General features: G+C 24.0%; 1 protein-coding gene across 1 annotated transcript in view; it reads left to right on the top strand.

Moving 5' to 3' along the window:
- The window catches only part of LOC129616601 (hemicentin-1), a gene marked incomplete at its 5' end in the record, with an annotated part of 67,657 nt that overhangs the window by 25,730 nt on the left and 14,846 nt on the right, over positions 1-27,081 (top strand). Inside the window, 5 exons of the mRNA XM_055532235.1 lie at positions 7,520-7,683; positions 9,325-9,483; positions 11,569-11,730; positions 16,281-16,394; positions 25,766-25,799. Coding sequence (XP_055388210.1) covers positions 7,520-7,683; positions 9,325-9,483; positions 11,569-11,730; positions 16,281-16,394; positions 25,766-25,799 — 633 coding nt within the window. The remainder of the gene's footprint in view (positions 1-7,519; positions 7,684-9,324; positions 9,484-11,568; positions 11,731-16,280; positions 16,395-25,765; positions 25,800-27,081) is intronic.

Here is a 27,081-nt window from a genome sequence, read left to right as displayed (position 1 = left end):
TTGTAAGAGTAAACTTTTTTATGACATTCATGTTTCTTACAGCTACATAACTTTTTTAATTTTCTTCTTTCTTTGAACTTTATTGCAAAGAAAATTTTTGAATTTTCTTGAAACTGCATTATAAAATCATATTTTCAAATCTCTTTAAAACAACGATGTTTAAGTTAGAAAAATAATTTTTGTACAGTAAAAGTGAAATGATGAAATTTTTCCTGTAAATTTGAGTAAAATTTTCTTCCTCAAACCAAATGTAGAGATGCATTAGGAAATCTAAAAATCGTGTGTTATAAGAAAAATACTTTTTTTTTGTCATTTAAATATGGAGGATTCTTACATTTTTTTTCGCTCGAAGATGCGAATATTTTGTAAGATTTCTTATAAAACTCAAGTAGAGAACACCATATAATGTGTAGGATTAAGTAGCTTTTATTGCAAATACATATTAAAAAACCTAAGCAAATGAATTTAATTTTACTTTTTAAGTTTTTAGAAGAATTTTCAGAATTTTAATATTCAGAAATTTATTTTATGAAAAGGCAGAAGATAAGAGAAATTTTATATTTGAAAAATAAATTTACTTTTTTCTCATTCTAACAAACTTCAATTTCATCATTCTAAATATTGGTATTTGTAACTTATTAAGAACATTCAAGAAACTTTATCAAAAAGGGATCATTTTTAATCGTTTAGGATTTTATCTGGCCCTAATACAAATTTCAATTTTTATAAAGTATGAAATACAATAAATTTCATTGAATTTTACCTATTTAGATATTACAAAATTAATTAACTAAAATTTCAAGAAATGAAAAAGAAAAATTCAAATTTTACTGAAGAAAATTCTCTTGTAACTAATTTTATCTTCATCCAAACGTCATCTTCATATTATAAAACTTCAATATATTATAATGTTCAATATATCGTTGAATTCATTAAAATTTTGATTTATTGCTAATATTTCGTCACAACCGCAAACTGGTGGAGGAGTTTTTTTTCAAAAATGCATTTATGAATAAGATTTATGTACCCCGATTCTTGAATTTGTGACCGTAATAGACTTTTTCCTTAATAAATAGTTTATATTTTTCCAAGCAGGTGTATTATTTTTAATGTTTTTGTTAATTAAGTGTTTATAATATGCAGGTTATTCAATTGATAAATTTTTATCACTTTTGCTAAATTATCAACTTCTTCAGTTTCTAGATTTTCAATGTGACTGCGAATTCATATTAATGTAAATTTCTGATTTGGGTTTTTGTGCAGTATATCTCTCAGTTGAATTTTGATTGGATGATTGGAACAAGCTTCTGTTTTGCCTTGAATACTCTACGAATTTGTGAATTGCTTAAAATTCTGCCGAATATTTGCTGAAATATTTTGTAATATGGGATTTTTGGTGAAAATTTTCATGTTTAAATGTAGAACCAGTTAACAATTCATTACAACTATCATCAGTAAAAATTTTTTCAGCAGCCCCTACACATATGCAATTTTTTCTTTTTTAAAATCAGAAAAAATTTTAAATTTTTTAATTTACATAAAATTCTTTTAAAAGATGCAACAAAGCCTTAACTAAATTTTCGAAATTTTAGTTGAAAAAAATCAATTACATTTGTAGTACGTATTCATTTTCGAATAAACAACAACGGTTCACAATAATTCATTCAATTGTAATATTAATTTATGATTCTTCCCAATATGTGTTTGAATAAATATTATTATAACCATAATTACACCTAACACTCTTATAATTATAGACCAATTTGCACTATATGTTGTAAAAATTCTAAAGTTATGTATTTCTACACAAGTCCTGCTGAAAAGTTATTTGTAATATTTTTCATTTTTAGTCCTTTCTTATTTTCCTATGTATAAAATAAATTAACAACATTTTGTTATTTCTCTTTTATTATTGTTAGGGCACTTGAAAAAAAAAGATGCTCTTATTAAGTCTAACTCATAAAGTAATTATATTGTTTATGCTCTTCTTTTATATTCCTTTTAGACTATATCCTTCCATATTTATTATAACAATAATTAATTTTTTTGTATGTAGCGTTCCTATACAACGCTCCACTAAAATGAACATGCACATTTTTTTTTTGTGTTCTTCATACACTTAGACATTTTTATTTATACACAACTCTTAACTTATGAGAAAATAAACTGACTACATTCGCTGTTTCTTCTATTATTCGAATAGTAAATAAAAATAAAAAAACAAATCTAAATCCTTCAACGGTCTCAAAATGCCTACATGTGTGTACATAAATTATTATCAAGGAGAAAAAAAATATGCAACCCTTCCTTTTTCATGAATTGAATTGTTTTAGTTGCACATTTTAATATTAAAAAAAATTTCCATGTTTTATTTATTTATTTAAATCTAAGAAAAAAAAAGATGCCAGTATTTCGTAAAAATATAATATTAGTAGGTGTTGCTCTTGCTCCACAAATTGAGTGAGCTGAGCTGATTGTAAAAATCAAATTCGAATAAATTGGAAAATTAATTTTCGGTATTATTCATTCTTCTTTAAAGAACCGAATTTCTTTTTCGAAATTGAGTAATTGCTCAAAAATAAATCGAAATATATTAAAACCAATTTGATAAATCAGAGTATTTCACATACCGATTTGATAAAAGATGTACGGAATTGCAACAGGAGTTCAATTTAAAATGAAGTCAAGATTTTTCGTGAAGTTTTTTATTAAATTTTTGCTAAGTTCTGTTAGTACTTTCTATTATTCTTCTCAAAGCAGCTATTCGAGTTTTTATATATAAATTTCCAAATTCGTAAAGATATTGGAAACCTTATCTCATATAAAAGAGTACATTGATCTAAAAATACAAACACGATGAAATTTACGAACACGTGAATATACGTTCACAAATACATAAATCTCTAATTCATGTAAAATCACGCTCTTAAATAACGTATGTTGCATCCCACCCCATTGAATTTTAGATAAAACAAAAAAGATGTTTATAACATGCAGTTCAGAGTGTCATGAGTTAAAGTAAATGTTTTTAAACTATCCAAGTAAAAATTTCAAAAAAAAAAAAAACTCAAAACATATTGACGAATCATATTAAATCGATTTTGTATAAAGAAGTTGTAGTTGACATGAGCAAACTATATCTTTATCTATCAATTTAGTATGACCATACTTTTAAAATATTTCATGTTTTTGATCCAATTTTGCTGCCGCACGATTTTATTATCATTTTAAAAATTCGATTATTGCATTTAAAATTTGTTGCAGTTAAATGTTGTCGCACTTCACATTTACAGTAAAAATATGGGGTTGCAGAGCAGTACATTATTACACTTTCAATAACAGTTTATATTATTAGTATTATTAGTACTTTATTAGTACGTTAACAGCAACCTTTACTCATAAAGCACTATATGATTCTTAGTATTCCTCTAAATATTCGAATCAACGTATTTCGAACAGTTAGACTAACACCTCAATCCGTTTGTGTATATTTATTAATGTATATACACTTTAATTTTAGTTGGATTATGTTTTTGATATTATTTCAATGCTGGAAGGCTAAAATAAATGTGTATTTTATTTTAAAAATAAACATTGAACTAAGGGTTGATGTTATTGTAACAAATACTTGAAAACATAAGAATAAAATTTTCACAAGTTTTCTTATATTATGGAACCAGAGAAAAGAAAAACAAAGAATATAGAAAAGAGTGTACTAATTGCTACTCTTTTCAATTTTCAACTTTAACCCTTTAATACTACTTAGAACTTTTGTTTAAAATGAATATTTAATTCAAGGTATACCTATATAATATTTGTACTCGCATATTTAAATTATGAAAGACCTAGCGTGTACATCATATAATATATTAAAAATTCTGTATAGGTGTTAGTAAATCTAAGCATTCTTTTAACCCCATTCTTATGTAGTACATATAAATATATGTGTATAATTCGTGAGTAGAATGTTCATTGTAAATTGTTTTCAGAATAAAAGTTAGAAATTATTAGTTGATATTCTCATGTGTAACAGTTATTTACTCACTTATATTTTTAAATTTTTTTTGCTATTAAATCATTTGTATAATGAATAAAAATGTATAAAATATGTAAGTGACTGTAATGTTAAAATTAGTTTTACATTATTGTTGAATTGTTCCAATAAAATTATCTTTTGCGAATAATTGATTAAAATTTAAAAACTCTATTAAAATTTGCTGAGTATAAGACAATGAAGTTTACTGAATAAAATTTTGCTATCTTCTTACTAAAAGTACTATAGTTTTAGTACAATTTTCAATTTGAAATTCATTTAAATTCTAAGAAGAATTATGGAAATATTATGAAATTTTGTTAATTAATAATGGTATTGGGTCACAACTTTTCTTTTTAAAAGAACCCTTTTCATAATCCTTTTCCACACAATTTAACTATCAATTTACGTCTAAAAATGGTCATTACTCCGACTGCAGTTGGTTTTTAGATCCCATTCACTTATTTCCATTATATTGCAACATATTCCAAATATTTCAATTATAATGAAAAGAGCAAATATGGTTTTTGTACTAATTCTATATTATGTTGGTTTATCTTTTATCGATTAAACACTTAATTTAAAAAAAAAAAACAATTCTTTAAAACCATACAAAAATCTTTAAACACCAAGGCAATGTACATATGTACAAACATATTATATAGATAAATATATACGCATGTTTTATTATGTAATCCGGTACCGTTGTAATAACATTGACAATATCAATAAAAAAAAAGGACACAGAAAAATTAACAAAACAAAAAAGGAAAACAATTTATTCCTTAAATTTCTTAACAAGTTTTTTTGTATTATAAACACAATTAAATGGAGGATGACAAAAGAGAGTCATTAAAAATAAACAGCATATCTAAAAAATTATTTTAAGTACTTTATTTTTGTTATAATTTGAAAAAACCTTATTGATAAGAGAACGTGTCTATCTGACTGTTGAAATTATTGCGATAGTGACGATCTGGACATCATTAAAGGTTCCTTAAATTGATTTTTATTCTAAAATTTACGACTTTTAACTCATTTATAATTCTCATTATTAATAATAAGTTAAAAATAATAAACTCATTAATAATAATAAGTTAAAAATAATTGGAAAACTGCGTAGAACCTGAACTGTACAATGTTATAACGTCATCAACTTTAATTTCAATCAGTCTTAATACAATCGGGTTTAATTTTCAGTCGACTAAAAGAATTCCTTCCAATGAGTTTTGTTAAAATGATAAAATCATTTAAAACTCGAAATTTGAACAACCTATTTAACAGTCTTTAAATTTTCACACTAACTTCACTGAACTGTTGGCTATTCTCAAAAAGATGGGATGGAAAAAAAAATTAAAACAAAAATGAATTGATTTTCTATCTCTTTCTAATTCTCACTTATGTGAAAATTTTAACATTTTCTTTTTACTCTTTAAAGGAAATGAGAAAGACTTTATCATCTTTATTGTCATCAATGTAGCCAGCACAGTCATAATCATCATCATTTGTAGTACTTTAATTCAAGGTCATCAGGGCAGCAAAACAAATGAAGAGTAAAAGCGAAGAAAAAAAAAGAAATACTTGAAAAAAGGGGATGACGATAAAAATACTTGCAAACATTTTTTGATCCTCTCTTTTTAACGAAATTTTCAATTATTTTTTCTTCTCTATTTTCTGTATTTCGTTCACAGTGGTCTAATGTTTTTTTCCGGTTCCATCTTATTTGGGCATGATATTGTAATGAAATTTCGTAGAAAAATATTTTTTTAATTTTTTCTTCCTCTATACAACGCAAAAAATCTTTTCTATTTTTTTTTTCGTTTCCGTTTTTTTGGCCTTTAATGTTAATTTTAACAATGATGACAAGTAAGATGACCCTTTTAAGCGTAAAGAAAACGAAAATATGTAATTATTTTTTTTTTGTTTTGGAATATAAAATTTTAGCAAATTTGAAAGACACTGAGCATCATGATTCCGTTTTTTTGTTGCGCTAAGTATTAATATTTAAAATAAAATAGATACTTGCAAATATTCTAGATTATTAGAACTCAAAACAAAATGTTCTTGCTTAAATGTTTTCACTCAGAATATTACTTTGTCAAAGTTTTACAGCAAGACGCGTTCAAAATTTTCCAAAAAAAAAAATTTTTTTTTCATATAAACCTGAAATTCACTAGCCGAATCTAATCGCTTATCAGCTAGGCGGACTACAAGTCCAACAACCAAAAAATCACCCAAATCATCAGAAAATAACAGCATTATCAAGGGTGCGTCATTAACACAGCTATTAACATTTCTAATTTTCTTAACAAGTCTAACATATTAAAACTTGAGTCTTATATAATAAAGCTTAAATTTTGAAAATTACATTTAAAATTTTTCGTTCATTCACTCCTTTTTCAACTAAATCAGCTCTAAACTAAATTTTTTGCTTATTTAATAAGGGATTTTCTGCTGAAGATCTCCAGTTCCAAATAAGTAACATGGATTTTTTAATGTTTTTATACATCTTGATTAACTGACTGCTCCGTTAGAGTCAGTTTTTCAAAAAGAACAAAAAAATGGAGGAACAGAAAAAAAGGAAACCCAAATTCTTTTATGACATTTTCCTTTTTATCATTTAACATCCATTCAATTTTTTTGTTGTTTTCTTTTGGTCTAATAAAAAGTTAAAATAATTTTTGTTCCCTTTCCTATACAAAAACAATTCGACCTTCTATATCCGACATATCTATAAAAGATAAATTTTTTTTCCTCTCTTGCTTTTCCAAAATACTGTTTAGTCTTTTGAATTTTGAAGTTTTTCAAAAAAGGGTAGTTGAAAGAATACAAAAAATTTACACATAAGTGATGGAATCAAAAATTTTTAGCTAATTAGTTTATCAGATGGTCGACGGTATTGAAAGATTATACTTGTCTTGTGTTTTTTTTTTTGCAGTTTAAAATGTTGTTTTGAAAGGATCGCTTTGGAAAAAAGATTTAAGAAAAAAATAAAAATATTCAAAAATTATATTGAAAGGGTTAAAACCAAACAAGTTTGGGATAAGATAAAATATAGAACGATTTTTTTTTTAAAATTTTCTTAACTGGCTTAACCATTCGAATATGATTCTGAAAAAAACGGTTTTATATAGTGAAATCTAAATTTGCAAACAATGCATCGATATCATTTGAAGTTTTTGAATTGTTTTGAAAATCCCGAAAAATTTTAATTTTTTTAACGGGCTCCCACCTTGTCAAAAAATCTAAAATTTTTAAAAATTTTTTTAAAATTCTTGAACGTAACCCTGCCTTAGCAAAAAATTCAAATGAAACGGAATGGATTGAAAAATTCAAAAAGCTATTATTAAAGAATACAGTCATTGTCTTAATAAGTACAAATAAATTGTCTTAATAAGTACAAGTATAGTACAAATTATTTATTGAAAATCCTCCTTAAAATCAACTAAATAAATTTTTAATGTTGTAAAATTAAAATAATTTCAGGTTAGCACATGGCACAAAATATTTAGAAAGAGGAAGCTCATCACGTTTAGTAATCGATAATGTTACATATGATTACCAAGGTGAATATGAATGTCGAGCAACAAATTATATTAATGGACAAGAGAGAAGTGTAACTTCTGATCCAGTTTCGTTACAAGTTGTTGGTAAGTTGATTTTTATATAAAATTAGATAAGTTTTGCTATCAAAAAATTCAGACATTTTTTTCATAGACTATTTTATGGTTTCACCAAAGTGTACTTGCTTCGTCGCTATTATTAAACTATTATTATAGAATCCGATAAGCTACTTATGAAATTCCCTTCTTAAAATTAGCTCATATTCTGAAATTTAAAATAATTTTATGAACATTGAAGAGTGCCTGAAAGTTCATAACCCATTATCATTTTCCATTTTCAATTGTTAGCTTTTAAGTGGTTTTGAACCTATGAATACATTATTTCATTTAAAAATTCCAATATTTCATAAAATTTCAGAAAAAAAATTCCAATAGCCTTGCTTTGCATTATTCGTTCTTAAATTTTTATAATCTTCCTCTTTTTTCTTTTATATTTTATTTTCTTCAACTTTTTGTATTTAATATTGGTTTTTTTATAGTTTTAATATTTCAAGTAGTTTCCAAAAGCAAAAAATAAAAAAAAAAGTTAAGTAACTAGCATACTTCTTTGTCTCATTCAATGAGCACCAATGGTGTTAAATTTATTTTTTATAAAGGTCACAAAAATCGTATAATCGTATATTTCAAACTTATATACAGAGTAAAGAATGGAAGAAAACTAGTAAAACTTCTCTTCAATACTTCGAAATTAATAAAAGTATTGAAAAAAATAAAATCCTCCAAAAATGTAATCAGATTTGAAATGGCGTTCAATATGTTTTGAACATTTTTTGACTCTAGATCTAATATAATAAATTTTTTTGTACTTTAAAATAGATTTTTTTTTTATATAAGTTTTATTAATAAAATATCCTTGAACTGAATTAGAGTTTAAAAATTTCTAAAAATGTTTACATTTTGTACGAAAAGTGTTTGTTAAACACAAATTTTTAATACATAAAATAAACATAAATTTAGTTGTACAAGATTTTTTAGGACGTATTACATTCGAAACATCGTAAATTAAATTTACTTACTAGCTCTTCAAAGAAATTTGTGGCTTTCGTAATGAACGTGCATGGCTTAGATTCATTAAATAAAATAAATTATTATGTATGCTTTGATTTCAATCTAACATTTTTGAGAAATAGGGGTGCAAATATAGGTTCCATTTTATGTTTCAAGAATTAGTTTTAAAATGTTATTTTAAATTGGTATTTCATATGGTTTTGTCTTAAAATATAATATGGTGTGAATAAGGCTTAAAATACCTTATGAATTAATTCTTTACCACATCATCCAATAAATATAAAAGCTCTTTCATTGACAATATCCTCACTGATTTTTATCACCTCTGTTATAACTGTTACTACTTATTGCTTTTCGTATATTTACTTAAAAAATTTTCATATTATTTATTTTATTTCTTAAAAAATCCCTTAACAACATAACCTCCAATTTATTTACTCTATGACGTTTATATTACTTTAAATTCCTTTCTACAGGAAAATATTGCCATCACTAACATAAATTCATATACCATTTCATAGCATACACAAAAAAAAAAATTTTTTTTATTAAAATTAAAATCACTTTTGTATTCAATATATTTTTATGAAAACATACAATGTTTATTACTTTAACACAATACTCATCTAAGTGTATACCATATGAATGTAATTTTAACAGGTGCACCACAAGTTTTACGTTTAAATCCATCAATGCATACTGTTTCAGTTAAACGTGGTGATTCAGCTAGTTTATCATTAGTTGTTTGCGCTGATCCAAGACCACATCATGTTACATGGGAATGGGGCTCATTAAGATTACCAGCAGGAGATGGAATTGGTAAGTTGTAATATGGTGTTTAATTTATTATAAATAAATATTTTCATATATTTCACATTTAAAAAAAAATTTTTTTTTTGTAATTACTTTTTATTACATTATTTTAATGTACATAAATAGGTATATATAAATGTACATATTCATATATTCCATAATAATGTGCATAATAATATTATATTTGATTAAAATACGCGTATAAATGAAATTTTTTTTTTAAAAGAAATATTGATTTAAGGAATAATTTATTGAATTTCAGATTTTAAATAAATATTTTTACATTTTATAAAGTTGAAAATAATTTTTAATATGAAAAACATATAAATTATTATTAAATATGGTCGAAGGAAAAAATTTTTATGATTAAAATTTATGTATGATTTTATATGAATATAATAAATTTATTTAAGAAATGTTTACTCTCTTGTGGTATTCATTTACATTCCTTTCATTACTATTGGCATAATATTATATTCCTGAAATTTACAAAAGTTATTGTTTTCAGTACTTTGTTAAGTAAACATAAAATTCATCTCGAACCTGAATATAATTTGAATATGAAGAAATAATTCAGCAATTTCATTAAAATTTCCAGAAGAGACCAGTCATAAGCAATACAGCAAGAAAAATATAATTGAATTTTTCAATTGTAAATTAATTTTCTATTGTTTTGAAGTTAATCTAGTAATTAAAATTAAAAATCGTAATTCTGCATGAATTAAATTTTTTTGGTTATTATCATAACCATTTTGCCTTCATTATGACAATAAAATCAACTTGTGAAATAAAACATTATGCAATTGATAAAGTTTTTAAATTTTAAAAAATTTTTTTTTTTATTTTCAATTTAAAAAAAAAAAAACTTTTCCGAAACCACAAACTAATTAAATATTTTTTCTCTCTCTCTCTTTCTCTTAATTTTTTCACTTTCTTCATTTTTACGGAATTTTGTTTACAATTCAATTTTGGTATTTCTTTTTTTCGGAATGTGATAATTAATTCATAATTATTCACTTGGAATCAACACTACAAAACAATGGAATACCTCATACTTTCAACTGAAAATGTCAATAAATAATAAACAATTAAATGTCAAATTTAAATCAATTAATGACAATAAAAAATAATCATTATCACTATACAAAATAATAATGAATTTAAAAACTAAAATCAATATAATTACGATTACAAAAAAAAAAAATAATTAAAATAAAAACCAAAATAAAAAAAATTCTGTAACCTCAAAATTGATTGTTCCTGTCGAAATAATTTTGTCCCGGGTTTGTTCAATATTTATCAATTTTCTGTGATAATTAAAATTAAAAATAATAATAAAAAAAAAACAAACGTAAAAACTTTTGTAATTTAAAAATCAATTAACTGGAAAATATCAATAAATTTAATATCGAATTCTACAATTTTGAATATATTGAATTTTATTATACTTAATTAAACATCATAATTACAATAAACAATATTGTGACAAATCATATCTAATATTTTAAATCCATCATTGTGTAATAATTGTTATCTTTTTTATAACTGTTATACTGCAACTGTTATACTACAACTGTTATACCACAACTGTTATACTGCAAATGTTATATTATAACTGTGCGATTAAAAAACATTATCATCATTATTAAATATATTTTTGAAAATAACAAATAAAATGGAAAAATACTATCGTCATTAATGTGAACTAAAATTATTAAAAAAAAAAAAATTTACAAAAATTATCAAAACTAATATAATAATAAAATTAAAACGCTAAAATAACGTCGGCTTAATAAAATAATTTTGGTATTGATTGCGGTTTTTGTTTTGTATATAATATTATTGAAATTATTATTGGTACTGTTTATAATTTAAATGGTATACGTAACTTAATTATTTTTATATACAAACTTATATATAACAATTATGACACATATAATGTTTACATCAAAATATAATTAAATATTGTCAATCAATTTCTAATATTATAATCAAAAAAATATATTATTTTCATTTTTAAATTATATTGAATTTCAAATATTTTTACTTAAAAAAAAAATTTGTTAAACACACTGTCATACTTTTATATAGATCGATATCGGGCTGATGATGTATTACAGGATTCACGTGAAGATTGTTATTTAGCAACATTACATATAAATAATGCTGATGAACATGATGCCAGACCATATTATTTAGTTGTGGAAAATGAACGTGGCACTGATAGACATGCCGTCCATTTAGTCGTCGAGGGTACGTTTTCAGGTGCATTTCAAATTTTTTATTTCTTTCATTTGTTTTTCTTAAACTTTGGGTTGTTGTTTTTCTATTTGATTTTGTATACTTTTGTAAAAATTTTTTTCAAATTAGTTTTTTTTAAAATGGTTTATTTTTTCACATTATTTTATATAATATATAAGTACTTACATATTTTCATTTATTTTTTTGTTTGGTTGTGTGAATATTTTCCGATTTACTATGGTATTTCTTTATTTCTTTCTTTGTACATACCTATACATTTTAACTACAAATTACCATTCAAATTTATATTTTGTATATTTGGTACTTTGTATAACGGTTTTGATACTTATATAATGCACAAAAGTATTCATGTATCACGAATTAAATTTTTTTGTTTTAATTTTGTTTCAGTAATAATTTTTAAATGCAAACTCTTTCCCCTTTTTTTTTTGTATTAAATAAAAGTAAAAACAAATAAAAATTGAGTGAAAAAATGCACTTTTTTGTATACCCTTTTAACAAAGGAGTGGTAGAAAAAATGGAAGTAGCAAATTTTTTTTTTTTTGGTTTTTGAAAATTTTTCTTGTGTACACCTACTTTAAAAAAAAAATTATTTTTCAACTAACACCACCACTATATTAGCACCTTTTAAAAAATTTTTGCACATAGTTCTGTATAATTTTTTTTTTTCTGTGTTGTAAAAGTGCACATTGTTTTTTTGTTTTTCATTTTTCTTTTGTTAAATAAAAAAAAAATAAAGTTGGGTCAAACCAATGGTTTGTATTGTAGCACTTTTCCCTTCAACAAGTAAAAATACTGCTTTTAAATTTTAATAGTCTATGTATATCCACCACACTATTAAAATTTATTTTCATTTATAAACGAAACTATTTCTAGGATTGCATACATTTAGGATGAACCATTTATGCAGTCTTTGAAATAAAGCAAAAATTAATATGAACAGGGGTTAACATAATGCTCGATTTTAAGGGTTAATTGTGTGAGTTAAGAAAAATAATTATATTTTTTAGTGTCATGGAATTTCCCGTTAACTTTTTGCGTTTATAGAAATTTGAAAAAGCTTGCGGTTTCAGAAATATAAGGTGTCAAAAATTCAAATTTTACAAATTTCAAGAGGCCATAACTTGAGAGGGGGTGGAGATGAAAAAAAATTTTCTTCTAACGAAATGAACTACTTGTTAATGTCTAAAAGCCCTTAAAATTTCAAGCTTCTACAGGCTGGGGTCTAGAAGAAAAACGACATCAAAAATTTGGAAAAAAAGGACTGCAGATAACGGTAAATTTGAACGGCCATTTTGTCTTTCTAAAGTTTAGCTATAGTATACCGCGGTAGGGGAAGCAAGCCACTGCCTTTCTGCGTTCGCGAAATTTTAAAAATGCTAATGGTTTCATTGCAACAAATAGTTAAAGTAGGCTATTTTTAGTGCTTTGGAGGGGAATAACTTCTATAGGGGGGGAGATAGGTAAAAATTTTGTTCTACGAAAATAAGTTTCTAGTAAAGATCTATGTACGTATTAAATTTCAGCTTTCTATCTTTAAGAATGTAGAAGTTTTGTAAACAGACAAAAGTTTTGGACGGACGGACGGACGGACGGACGGACGGACAGAGTGAAACTAATAAGCACTTTTTTTCAAAAAATTTTTGGAAAAGTGCTAAAAAATAGTTTTACAAAAGTATTGCAGTAAATTAGTTTTTCTCACGGCAACTTTGAAAATGTTAATGCCTCAGAACAAAAAATAACATGAGCGTAAAGCACATTACATATGTAACAAGAATATTAAAGAAAAGGGAAATACTATTTATGCCTCTTTAATTCTGTTGAATTTCGTGCCGTTTTCCGATTCCGATCCTATATAGAATAGGTAGAATGCTTATATATATAAACGATGAAAGTTTTACTTTTGTTGTTTAAAATTTGTTTTTAAAAACAGATTAATATTGTGATTGTGGTTGTTAAGTACAAAATATATAAATTTAAAAAATTAAATTAAAATTGTGGTATGACTATTATTCAGGACAATATTGTTGACGCTGAATCCAAAAATAAAATAATATACAAGGAAATATTTATTTGAGAATTTAGTGATTTTGTATTAGTCAAAAATACAAAAATAGAATTTTAAGTTTTTGTTCGAAAAAACAACTTTACATAATTTATTATTTGGATCGTTTCTATAATTTTCAAAGATAACATAATGAAAAAGAGCAAATTTAAGTCCTTTAAATCAACTCCCATTTTGTAATTAAATGGCCTATGATAAAGCAAAATCTGTGTTCTAGATAATTTTTCATTATCATCTATATTCAGGATCATTGCAGAATCCTAAATCAAAGAGAACAACTACTTTTAAAAAAATTAATGCTTATGTTTCAAATAATGATATTTTGTGGCAATATAAATCTAATGAAATACTAGTTACTGTGATTTTCTATGAACTATGGACTTGGAATTTCTCAATTAATCATAAGCCCTATAGTCCCATAATTCAATTCAGGGTCATACTATTCAAAAATAATTTAAATAATGCAACAATATTGTGATTACCATTATTATTTTTCCTTCTCCATTGAAATGCTTCATTTTATTCGTATTTGAAATTTCATTGAATTTAAAACTATTTTGAATATTTAAGTTATCCTGAAACTATGCAATTTTATCAAAACATTAATTTATTTAATACATTTAAGCCTTCGGAAAAGAGAAAAAATCCAATATCTTTTTTAAGGATAAATAAAAAACAAAACAAAATAAAAATGGATTCGCGGAAAGGATTTAAATTTTTAATTTGTTTTCCAGTAAACGAAAGTTTTGATTAAAATTTTTTTTCCTTTGAAAAATCTGAAAAATCAACAGTGAAATTATAAAAGTTTTAAAAACAAAGAAATAAATTGCAAAATATTTTGCCATTTTAATTTACAGTTATATTGATTTTTTTTCTCTTTTATTTACAAAAAAAAAAGAGAGAAAATCTCTTATTTTTCTGTTTGTTCTCATGCAAAACTTGTTGTTACTGCTTTTAACAGTTTATCATGGCTAATTTTATGACGTCACAAAATTGATTACAAATAGTTTACTAATGAAAACATTTAAATTTCAAACACACACACAGTACTAGTTTTTATTGAATCTGAGAAAAGCAAAATTTAAAATTAACTGTTGATTTAATATGAAGATAACCTGTCACAGATTCTTATAAATGCTATTGGTAACATTCTAATGTTTTCCTGTAAGTATGCAATCAACAAGAAGAAAAATTTCATATAGGATATTCAATGAAAAACGGAAAAAAAACTATTGTAAAAAAAACTTTATTAAGAAAAATTAAAAATTTTCATTTAATTTTCAAAACTCTTTTTATACAGGGTGTCTCGTATCAAAGCATAATTGCTATATACCATTGTATAGATCTTCATTAATATACAAAACTTTTATATAGAAACGATGATTTGAGAGAATTTTAATAAAATTTCACGTTGTCGCAAAATAAAATTAAAAACATTACAGCAATTAAAACTGCAAACTAGAAAATTTCCTTTCCAAACATTTACTTATTCCTATATCACCTATATATTACGTATATATATAAACTTTACGTTGTTTAATTATAATAACAAATATATTATATAAAATTATAAATTCTATGCAAACGTAATTTTTGCTCATTTTTTCATTTTCTCATTTACATTAGAGTATCTAACATAAATTATAACAAATTTTATAAATCTCATCTCCCACTACACTCTTGCTACCCATTGTACTCTTAATATATAATTCAACTTAATTTTAAGGATGTTTTATAAATACCTGCGAATAATATACAAACAATGTACACATAAACAATATGTACATATATAAATGTATACATTGTGGGGGAAAGAATGAAAATATCGTCATCAGCATCATCATTTTTTGCAACATTCTCGGTTAAATTAGTTTCACATGTTTTCCTTATTTCAGCGTTATTTTTATTTTTTTTTTAATTTTCTTTTGTTTTTTTTTTGTATAATTTTTTATATCCTTATTTAGTAATTTTTCTTTCTTATTTTCATTTCTTCTTTAATATTTTATGACTTTGTACTTTATTTTTCACTTTTCTATTATTCAACGCACTGAAATTGCACCTATTTTAACTCTATCTTTCTATATAACTATTAAAATTTCTATATACTTTTTTTTTTATATAAATAATAAATAAAACTAGATTTTTTTTCCACCTGAATGTTTATGTTTTGAATAATTTTTAACTAAAGTCAAAAAAACAAATTCCTCCTTTACATGTTTGTCTGTTTGCTTGTACATTTTTTTTTGTATCTAATTAAAAAACAAAACAAAAAAAAAATACGAAAAAAAAAACAAAATATAAAAAAACACAAATTTTTTTGTGAATATCTTGGGTTTTGAAAAAATTTACAACTACAACAACATCCGACTACAATATCATAAACTGCTGTGGAAAAACACAAATACAAAAATAATGAAACATGAAAAATTGGGGTCAAAATGGAAAACAAAAAAATATTCTTCTAACCACTGTGCAGAGCCTTTAGAGATCAGCTATCTATTGGGAATAGCAGGTGGATGTTTGGCAGCTTTACTTATTCTAATTTGTTTATGTATTTATGCGATACGTGGAAAAAAATGCTGTTTTAAAGGTGAGTGTTTTCATTTCTTCAAAGTAATTTTATTGTTTTCACAATTTAATTTTTTACATGAAAATTATATTTTAGAAACTCTTTCCTAATAAGAATACCCTATTCCAAAATAATATTAATATTATCTTAGAGGGTATTATAGATATAAAAATATAGTATAGAAATGGAAAGCTTAAGCTAGAATTTTCGTTTTTTGGTAAAATGAACAAGATGAAATGGAAAGCATGCGAGAATTTTCTTTTAAGTGGGAAAGGTTATTTTTAAAGTTCTATTAGTTTTTCCTGTTTACCAACTAATACGACATTCATTCGAGAAAATTAGTAATCTTAATATAACAATTTTTCAATTGAATATAGTAAATTTCCGTGAAAGTTATTTCTTATGGTAAATTCAATTATTTTCCTCTATTTGAATTTGTTATTCACGTTTCAAACGTTGTACTTTGCAAGAGATTCTACTAAATTTCATTTTAGTATGAATTTTTCCGTAGTAATTTTTTATAATTATCATTGGTCCTTTATGGAATTCAGAAGCACCTTTTTTTGTCAGTTCTCAGTGTCCAATAGTGTTAATAAAAAAAATCCATTGTCTTCATACTATTTTAAAAATTTTAATGTTAAACAATTTGTGTTAAAAATAACTTCATGTGTAACAAGCTTCACCAGCAACCATTCTTTTTTATTTTTCTAATTCTGTTATAGAAAATCGTTTTATATTCATCTATATTCATCTTTCTGAGCGTGATTTAAAATCGTTTAAAACAACTACGATATAACAATTTTGTAAGCATTAATAGTGTCTACAAAACTCTATGGGAATATCTAGGAAAAATTGACTAGTCTTGATCACATTAGGAAAACTTTTACTAATATTTTAAAATTGAATTTCTATTTTTCTTTAATCCATTCATTTCATATAGCCTTCTGACACTGTAACTTCGAAATTAGCAATTTTAATAATTAGCTACAACTTTAAAAAACATACAAAAAATTTTCCGTTTACAATTTGAGGTGTATTCCATATTCAACACCCTAACCACCACAAATTTTTAGAATTTATTTTTTTTTTTGTTCTTTAAAGATTTATTCTTCAATATGTTTTGTATTGGCTTTATGTAATGGAACCATAAATTTATTACACATTTTGAAAATAGTTTTTATAATTATAAAAGGAAATGCGTCAATTTTTTTACATTAAAAATAAATGGAGAAAACTGCTTTCTGCGGAATATCCTTTTTTTGCTGTATGTTTATATATAACAATTATATATTTCTCATCTACATATGTACGAACTACTTTTACGATGTATATATGTGTATGATATAAATAAAATATTTTTCAACGTAAAAATATTTATGCAGTACTACTAGTTATAATTCTATATTTTCTATGGAACGGAAAAGTTTTCAAGAAATAATTAGAAAGAAGAGAAATCTACTGTGACTGCATTTCAGATAAAGTGATTTGATTAATTTTTCAAATATGTTACGTTAAAAAATCACTCAGTGAAAAGCTTGCTTCGAAATTTTTGTTACTTTATAGTTTTATTCTTCTTTTTTTTTATTTAATTTGCTGCTCGTGATTTATATTGCTATTTGAAATTTTTTATTTGCATAAGTTACTTTCAAACGTACCAGTTGAAAATATATTAAACCATGACATTATTTTTCAAGAGAAAAGAAAATTTTGTACAACATTTTCCTACACTCCCAAAATTTTATAGTGTTATATAAGATTTCAAGAACTATTTAGTTATATGTGATATTAATATTTTATTTAAATTGAAAATTATATCAAATGACGGGTAATCAGATTTTTTTTTAATTTAAATAATTTTAATTACATAATTAAGAATCTATTATACAAGTTAAAAAAGTTGGGTCAAAGTAATTTGGTTTGTAAAGTGGCACTTTTCACTTCAAAAAGTGAAAATACTGCTTTTGCCAACAATTTATTATATTATTTGAATTACTTTCATTCATATAACAAAATATCTCAAAAATTGCATAAATTTAGGATGAGGCAAAAAAAAAAATTGAAAGAGCCATTAACATAACGAATTCAATTCAATTCGATGATTCAAATCGATTAATTACGTTAGTTAATGAAAATAATTTTATTTTTCGATGTCATGGTATTCACCGTTAGCTTTCTGCATTTATAGAAATTTGGAAAACTTTGTGGTTTCGGACATACATATTATGGTGCCGAAAATTCAAATTTTACAAATTTCGAACAACGATAACTTGAAAGAGGGTGGAGGCGGAAAAAAGATTTTTTTGAATGAAACACACTACTTATTAGTACACAAAAGCTGCTAAAAATTCAAACCCCTGATGTTTTGTCTAACTGAATTGAATTGTATTAAAATTTTCTTGCTACTCATATAGGTTTTGTTACCTATTTTAAATTACTCGTCTTTTTGATTCTTAGTTAAATAAAATTATTTGATTCTCCATAGAAATGCTTCTGCGTCTTAGTGCATTTACGCTATCGTTTATTCTGTATTGGCATAATATCCATAAAAAATTATGAATTTCTTGACCACACAATTTTATTCCTATTGTTGAATTTTAATTTAAAAATCTACCCATTTTTTTTAAAACTCAAATTGTTTTTTGCCAAACATAACTTGTGTGATTTCCAGTGCGTGTTTTATGTTTGGCAAGACTTTCCAGCCAAATTTTAATTTTTATCAGAATTTCTGTGCAAAATTTATTCAAAATTTAATGCAAAAATAATTTGAATATTAACAAACTGCTTTCATGTCAAGCAACTAACAATCACTCAGGTATATATGGCATATTTAAAAAAAAATGTTTTTTTTCATTTTTCATACCATTAAAATGGAAAGAAAATTTTGATTAAATTTTAGATGGTCGTTAAATTTTTATTATTCCCGAATAATCATTTCTTTTGAACTTCCTTTTTGCTCAACAGTTAAAAATTTAAATTTCAATATTAAAAACAATAAATACATTATAAACTTTTGGTTTTGTTTGCAATAAAATCGCACCACTATAGAATTTTTTGTTTTTTTTTTTTTCTACAATAGCTAAACATTTTTCTTTTATGAAATTTAGAAAAAAAAAATTAAAAAACTTTGAGGGACAAGAAAAAATCCTGCTTCGGAATCTTTACTTATTTATGCGCATTTTAAACAGTTTGATTATAGAGAAAGAAAAAGAAATAAAAAAAAAAAATGAAAAATCCTTTAAAGGATAATATGCGACATTTTTGATCATTCATACTTTTATTTTTGCTTTACACAAGGTAAACAACATGTTTAAGAGTAGATACGCATATAAAATTACAGCATGACCTAAGCAATATTAAAAAGGACCATAGCATAAGAATGTTGGCATGAAGTTAAAGAACTTTAATAATCGAGTATCGTTAAAATGTTATCCTTTGATTGCTATTTTTTGTCACTGAATACACGTTTCTTGTTAAAATGCGTGGTATGGTACGTTATTTTTCTACACGAAATTCTCTTTACAACAGACTTGATCTACTAAAAAAATTAATTATACTTGATCTACTAAAAAACTCAAATTAAAACTATTTAATTCTGAAAATATAGTGCAAATAAATACTAATAAATTTACCTTTAAAATCTCAAATAATAATTTTAAGACACAAAATTATATAAGAAATTTTCAAAAAAACCAACCACTCTATTAAAAAGATTCTACTGTTTACTAAAACGTTTGTTTCCATATAGACATCATAAATAATATTGATCTGCTTTATACACCGTTCTACCTGAATAATTTTACATGATATTTAAAACTCCTGTGTTTGTTTCCTAAAAGAAACAAAACATGAGAGAAAAAATTCTGAAAACAGCAAACAAAATGAAAATCTTCCACAACTTTTGTTGAATATCAATATGTAGACATTGAAGAATTCATTTCCATTATCTAAAGGAATTATATCAATATGTGTGGGATGTTGTATAGGTGTGGTGTGTTCATCATATAAAGGATTTGATGTATACATGTTTTTCTTTTTATCTAAAAGGATCTTCTTTTTCCTTGTTTTTCTCCTGTTTTCTTTTTCATAGGTTGTTGAATGGTTGTTGGAGAAAATCATCAGAGAATTTTTTTTTTATTTTTTACAATATGTATTTAAAAAACTAAAACAGCAGAACAAGAACAGAACAACAGAAAAATAAAAAAAAAATAAAAAAAATTATATTTTTTTTTTCAAAAAGAAAAAATCTTCCGTGCAAATTTTGTATTTAATTTTTAGTGTGCTTTTGTCAAATTTTCTCTTAAAAGAAGAAATTATTAAATTTTTTGTAAAATTTTTAAAACATTTTTATATTGAAATTTTCAAACATTATTACAAGTGGTAATAGAATTTACTTATTAAGAAAATACTATGAAGATCTAATTTATTTCCGGAACATAATAAAGCAAGTTTTATGTTTGAGAAACCAGTTTTTATGCTCATTGTAATAATTATCCCGCTCTGATACAGCAATCGTTTTGTAATAATAGCAATTATGTGTAATACGAGTAATAAGTTTGAAGGGAGTTTTTCAGTTAAGTATTTAGTAGAATTTGTCTTCTGCTTGAATTAATCACAACTTTGCTATAACTACTCATATTACTAAAGCATATATTATACAGAGGATTAAGAAGTCAGCGGAAATTCTTAATATAAGACATGAACATGTTCCAGAATAAAAATAACTACGGGTTTGCAATAAAAATTTTACCTGGTAACTTTACCTACCATAAATTAATAGGTTCAAAATTATTTCTTGATTCAGGAACCCGAACGTATTCTAAATAGGGCATAATCAAATCAAGAAAACATCTACTTTTCTTCTCAACTTTTCTAAATAAACAATTTTCAGCAACAATAAATTATATTTGATCAAAATATTATTATTTGCTTCTTTGCTAGAGTTCCCCTAAATATATGCAATATTTTCAAATAGCAATTTTTGAATTAAAAATTTAAAGCCGAATATGAAAAAAACAACAAAATACCTTAAGGAAATCTCCTTTAAAATGACATTTAATTTTATACAGCGAATATTTTAATTTTTTATCAAATTTATGTAGGTTTTTTTTTTCATCCTTTCAAACATTTTACACATATTTCAATCAAAATTTATGCAAAAGTTTTTTCCGTACATTGTAGAGCAAAAAAAAAAAATAAGAGATTCAAAATTTGAAAAAAAAGGAGGTAGATACAGAAGAAAAGTTGTTTGTAGGAAAGTAAAGAACATCCCTTATGGGATTTTTTCCATTTTTTTTGTGTCCTTGTTTTTTTTTTCTCGATAAAAATGAATTAATTTAAAAACACACATACATACACACTGACTCCTTTTTTTTTCTTTTTTTATTATGCTCATGCTTACGTTCTTCACTTTTAGTTTTTAATTTATGGCGGTCCATTTTTGATAAAATGATAAAAAAAAAAATTATATAAGAAGTGCAAAAAACAAACGCTTAAACTTGTTTTAATATAACAGTATTTTTTTCACAAGAAACTTAAAAATATATTCAACAAGTCGGATTAATTTTTCCCAGAGAGTGGACTTTTTTTTTTTTTTTAATATATTTCGTACTAAAGATATAAATAATATAAACATGCACATAATAATAAAAGTGGGTGTAAAAAACAAAGAAAATTAAAAAAAGAAAAACGACATTAACAAGAAAGTAAAAATAAGAGGACCAAACAGGATAAAGAAAAATGAAAAAAAAAAAACTACGTTAAGTTTATCGCTAACTAAAGTGTTTGTAGATGACTTAAGGCTTCAAAGAATTTGCATAATAATAAAAAACAAAAGTTTAAAGGTAACCTAAAAGGAAAAAATGATGAAAAATGAACGGAATTTTTTTTTTTTTATTACAAAATTTGAATGTTGTTGTCAAGTAATAGAGAACTCTTGAATACTTTATAAATTTTTTTTTCCCTCAAACTCTACTTAACATTAATTTTTCAGTTGAATTTTAATTAAAAGGATTTTTTTTTTTTTCATTAAATATAGAAAAAGATTCTGATGGAAAATTTTCAATTATTTCAAAACTATTTTTAGTTTTCCAAAAGTAGTTTCGAAGGTGATTCATAATTAATTCATTTTTAAATTGAATTCTTAAATATTACTCTTAGGATAAAAAAAATTACCCCAAAAGTATTTCAATTTTTGAAAACATAGAAAACATAGAATTATTGTTAATTTTTATAATATTTTGCGCTATAGCGGTGTGGTTAATTGTATTATAGTATGATTGTAATACAAAACCTACAAAACCAGTAAATATTGCTGAAATATATAGAAACTTCCAAAATTATAGGAACTTGATACAATTTTTTTTAAGTTAAATTATGATGGTTCTTAAAATTATTACACAATTAAAAAATAATTTTATTATTTTACGCCTACACGTAATGTACACTATTTTAAAAATAAATATTTTCATATTGAAATAACTTTTGAAACTTAATTTGTTTCTTTTTAACAAAAAAAAATTTCAATTCTGTTGAATTTTCGAAATTACTCGGTAAATATTAATAATTGCAGCTAAAATCAAATTATTTATCTTAAAAGTTAAATCGAAAAATATGTATGATGAAGCATGGATGGATATGGGAAATTTTATACATGTGTCAACAAAATTTTCAATGAACTTAACATTGAAATTACATAAAAAAAAAAATTTGATATGAGCAGCATATTATCGACCGCAAGTGTATTCTCTAGTTTAGCGAAAATGTTACAGAAGATTTGAAAATGCCCTTTAAAAACTTTCTCCGAGGCCTGATATATCCCAAAAGTGATATTAATCAATCCCTGCCATACTAAAATTAACTCACATAAAAAATTTCATCAAAATTAGTTCAGCCGAACATGAGACGCCGGTACACAGACAGAACCAAATCTTTTGAAAAATAGTTTTTTTACGCTTCCCTACTATAGAGAAATACGATCCCGTTGAAAAATTAACATTCAAAATTTGGTGCCATCACACGACCTCCCTTATTTTATGAAATTCGGTCAGTAGTATAATATTTAAATGAATTTTAATGAAATCCTACATAATTTTTTTGTTTGTTTTAAAGGCGGTTCTTGGAATTACAATTATAATTTCCCATTAAAGGTTTTAAACTTTTATTTTTGTGATATTATTTTCCGTGCAATGTTATCTTTTTTTAAATAAATCATAAATTTATTATAGGAATGCAAATTTTATTCATAACATACAATAATTAAAATAAATTTAAAATTAAGTAAATAATAAAATTTTCTGTTTCTTCAATATGTTGATCAAAGCTATTACAATTTGAAAAAAATGTGATTTTTTATGCTGCAACACATGGTATCAATATTGAACCTCCGGACTATTTAAATTATTTTCATAGAATGTTTTTAGAGAGTTTGTGTAAATTTTTCTAAGAAAAAAGGCAAAAACCTCTTAGGCAAAATTTATTTATTTAAATTTACATAAATTACTATATGGGCGCCCCAGATCGTGCTTTAAAATTAAGAATTTGAGCTTTAATATAATAAAAGTTGGACATAAAAATTATTTCTTCTTCAAAAATTCTCAGAAAAATTCTTGTATAGCTTAATTTATTGGAATCCGTCGACATAGAAATTACTTGTTTTTAAATACTTCTGATAATAAATTAGAAATAATAAATTTTTTTTTGGAATAACTTTTGTGAAAGATATTATTAACCTAATATGCAGTACAGATATAAGTATTGCAGATATAAATTAAAAATGAGACCTTTTCTTAGCCTTCAATTCACAAAAAATACAGATTAAATGAAATAACCGTGTGAAAATTGCTTAAATTTTATAAACTCGAAAAATAAATTTAATTTCCAATAAAGGTATACTAGATCTTATTTTTGGAAAATTTTCGTTGAGTTCTCATCAGTATTGTCATTTTACACTAGTGTTGGTATTGTATGTATGTATATATAAAATTATTTTAAATAAAAATAAAATTTATCAGTACAAAGTTTTCCTCCACTTGTCATAACAAAAAAAAATAAACATTATTGCAGAGATTGGACCATTAATTTTAAGTTTTCTCATTATCAGATCTGTCATCGAAGTTTTACAATATGCATGACACATTAATAATTTTATAGCAATTAATTTTAATTTTAAAAATGTGTAAAATATGAAATTCTAAAAAAGATTTTTATTTTTACAATTTCAAAATGTTGAAAATTACATTTTATTTTTTTATTTCTCTCTTTCTCTCTCTTACACTCTCTCCCTCTCTTTCTCTTTTCCTATTTTCTTTTGCTTCTTATTTAATAATATAAAATACAATGTTGCTCAACAATAATGAAATGAAAGCAGTATGAAAATCGTTAGCCATTTTTTTTTTTTCATTTTTTAAAAAGAATTTCATTGTTACATTGCTGTTATCATTTTCACTTTTCCAGTTTCCTTTTATTGTCATTCATAAAATGAAAATAAAAATGAAAATTTTTGCAAATAAAATTTTAATTTTTTTTTTCTTGTTGTTGGTATCCTTTAAAAGTGTGACGGTTTCGGTTTAATTTTTCCGGTCGATACAATTTAAAAAAAATTATGAGTATGTATGTAATTTTTTTTTTTATTTACAAAAGAGGAAATTATCATTTCGCAAGAGAAATTGTATTAAATATTTTTTAAAAATTAAAACATAATGATCGTTAAAATTCTATTTATAATTACAATATTTGGTCGGAGTTAAGCGAACTGTTTTCCAATTTATTAAGAACAACACTAATTTTGAATTGTCTGAACAGCAAAGAGTGGTTTGTTGAAAATGAGATAGTAGGAGTCAAAATTTAATTTTGTTGTTCGTTTTGTTTTTGTGATTAAATTGTTTGAACTACTCCACGTAAATGTCTTATTTTAGCCGCTGTACGAAAATCTAGTAAACCGTTTTAATAATAAAATATTCTTTTTAGATTTTAGTTGTTTCATTCGATTTTCATGTAATAACGGATTTCGTTATTAACTTTTGGAAAATTTTTCATTAAAATTTTTGTTCTTTCAACAAACTTACGGGAGTTACTCAAAATTAAAAAAAAAAAATAGGAACGAAAAATAACATAAAATTTAAATGATTGGACAAAAACGTCCTTCAACTTTATTATTATGTAAATACGATAAAAAGTTAGAAAAAAATATCCTACAGAATGTTTCATTCAATACAAAAATGATTTAAAAATAAAACATTTTTTTTTTATTTTGACACTTCCTGCTCCATTTATTTTTTTATTATATTCTCCATTTTAAATATATATATATATATATACATACATGAAATATTTTATGTTAATATTTTTTCATTTATATAAATACCTACATTGTGTTTTTTTTCCCAAATTTTCAGGTCGTTCCGGTTATAAATCATCAGATAAAGACAGGTAAGAATACACATTTGTATATGTAAATTGTATCGAAGAACAGGTAAAAAAAAAAGACACAAAATAAATAAAACACGTTCTCAAAAAACGACACTTTTGTTATATCTTAAAGGAGCATAACTAAAATAAAGTAAATAAAAAAATAAAAAAAACACATAAAATTATCAAAGTTTAAAATGAAATTTGAATTGTTGAGCCTCACAACAATAATATTACCTTCTTCTTTTCTCATAATAGCATGAACGTAAAACATAAGGTTTTGGAAAATGATAAGAATAAGAATTTTTACCGTTATTTTTAACCGAAAATATAATGTCACTTTATACAAAAATTTTAAAACGTTTACGAGAATGGAATGATTTTTTTTCAATCTGTATTTTGGTAAATACTCAATATAGATTTTAGTTAGGTATTTATGAAAAAATTTTTAAAAAATTAGAGGCATTGAAATGTGACAGTATAAAATTGTGTTTAAAAGTAATCTATACAAGCTCCCAGGGACTAAAAATTAAAATAAAATCAAAATTTTTGAAAAAAATTTTAATAAACTTTTAAATTAATTTATTCTAATGTATTATCTAAATTATTTTTAAACTGGTTTCGTTGACTCAAGTAATAGAATGCAACTATAATGGCATTTCAGAAAAATATTTTATGAAAATATGCTCCGACATCTTACAATATGGTGTTAGGATACGACTAGGTATACCTTGATTGAAATCCGGTTTTTCAACAAAGCGTATGATCTTTCTATCAATGCCTTTTAATTACTATAGTTCCTAGTTATCTATAAAGTACTTAAGTCTAAAGGTATTTTTAGCATTTTTAAAGTATTCATGTTCTCAACATGCAAGTCTTTAAAATTTGTTCAATAAACATTCAGTAAGGGTGAAAATAAAAATACCATATGGCTTATAAATCTTTATATAATTTTGGTTTTTCGTCTTTTTTTTTAAACAACAAAAGGAAATTTAGAATTTTGAAAGTAAACCAAAATAAACTTATTTTAATAATATTTCTCTTTTCTTGGAAGTAAACTGTAGTGAAATTGAAAAAAACGAACATAAATTATGTTTACGTTTTCGAGCATTATTGTTCATACACACGTTTGTTACATTCAAAAATATATTAAAAAAATAGGAAACATACCTGCCGTGTACAGTAAAGCCTTTAAAAAATTAAAATTTATGAAGTTTTTCTTTTTTTTTTTGAATTGCATTTAACAAATTTTAGAAGCGTTCTCATATTTTTGAACATATATTGCCTTTCCTTTCTCTTAATA

Source organism: Condylostylus longicornis, unplaced genomic scaffold (genome assembly GCF_029603195.1).
Source record: "Condylostylus longicornis isolate FDR11 unplaced genomic scaffold, ASM2960319v2 ptg000244l, whole genome shotgun sequence".
In the NCBI taxonomy this organism is placed as follows: domain Eukaryota; kingdom Metazoa; phylum Arthropoda; class Insecta; order Diptera; family Dolichopodidae; genus Condylostylus; species Condylostylus longicornis.
The sequence above is the reverse complement of the archived record's forward strand: the minus strand, read 5'-3'. Positions and strand labels throughout refer to the sequence as shown.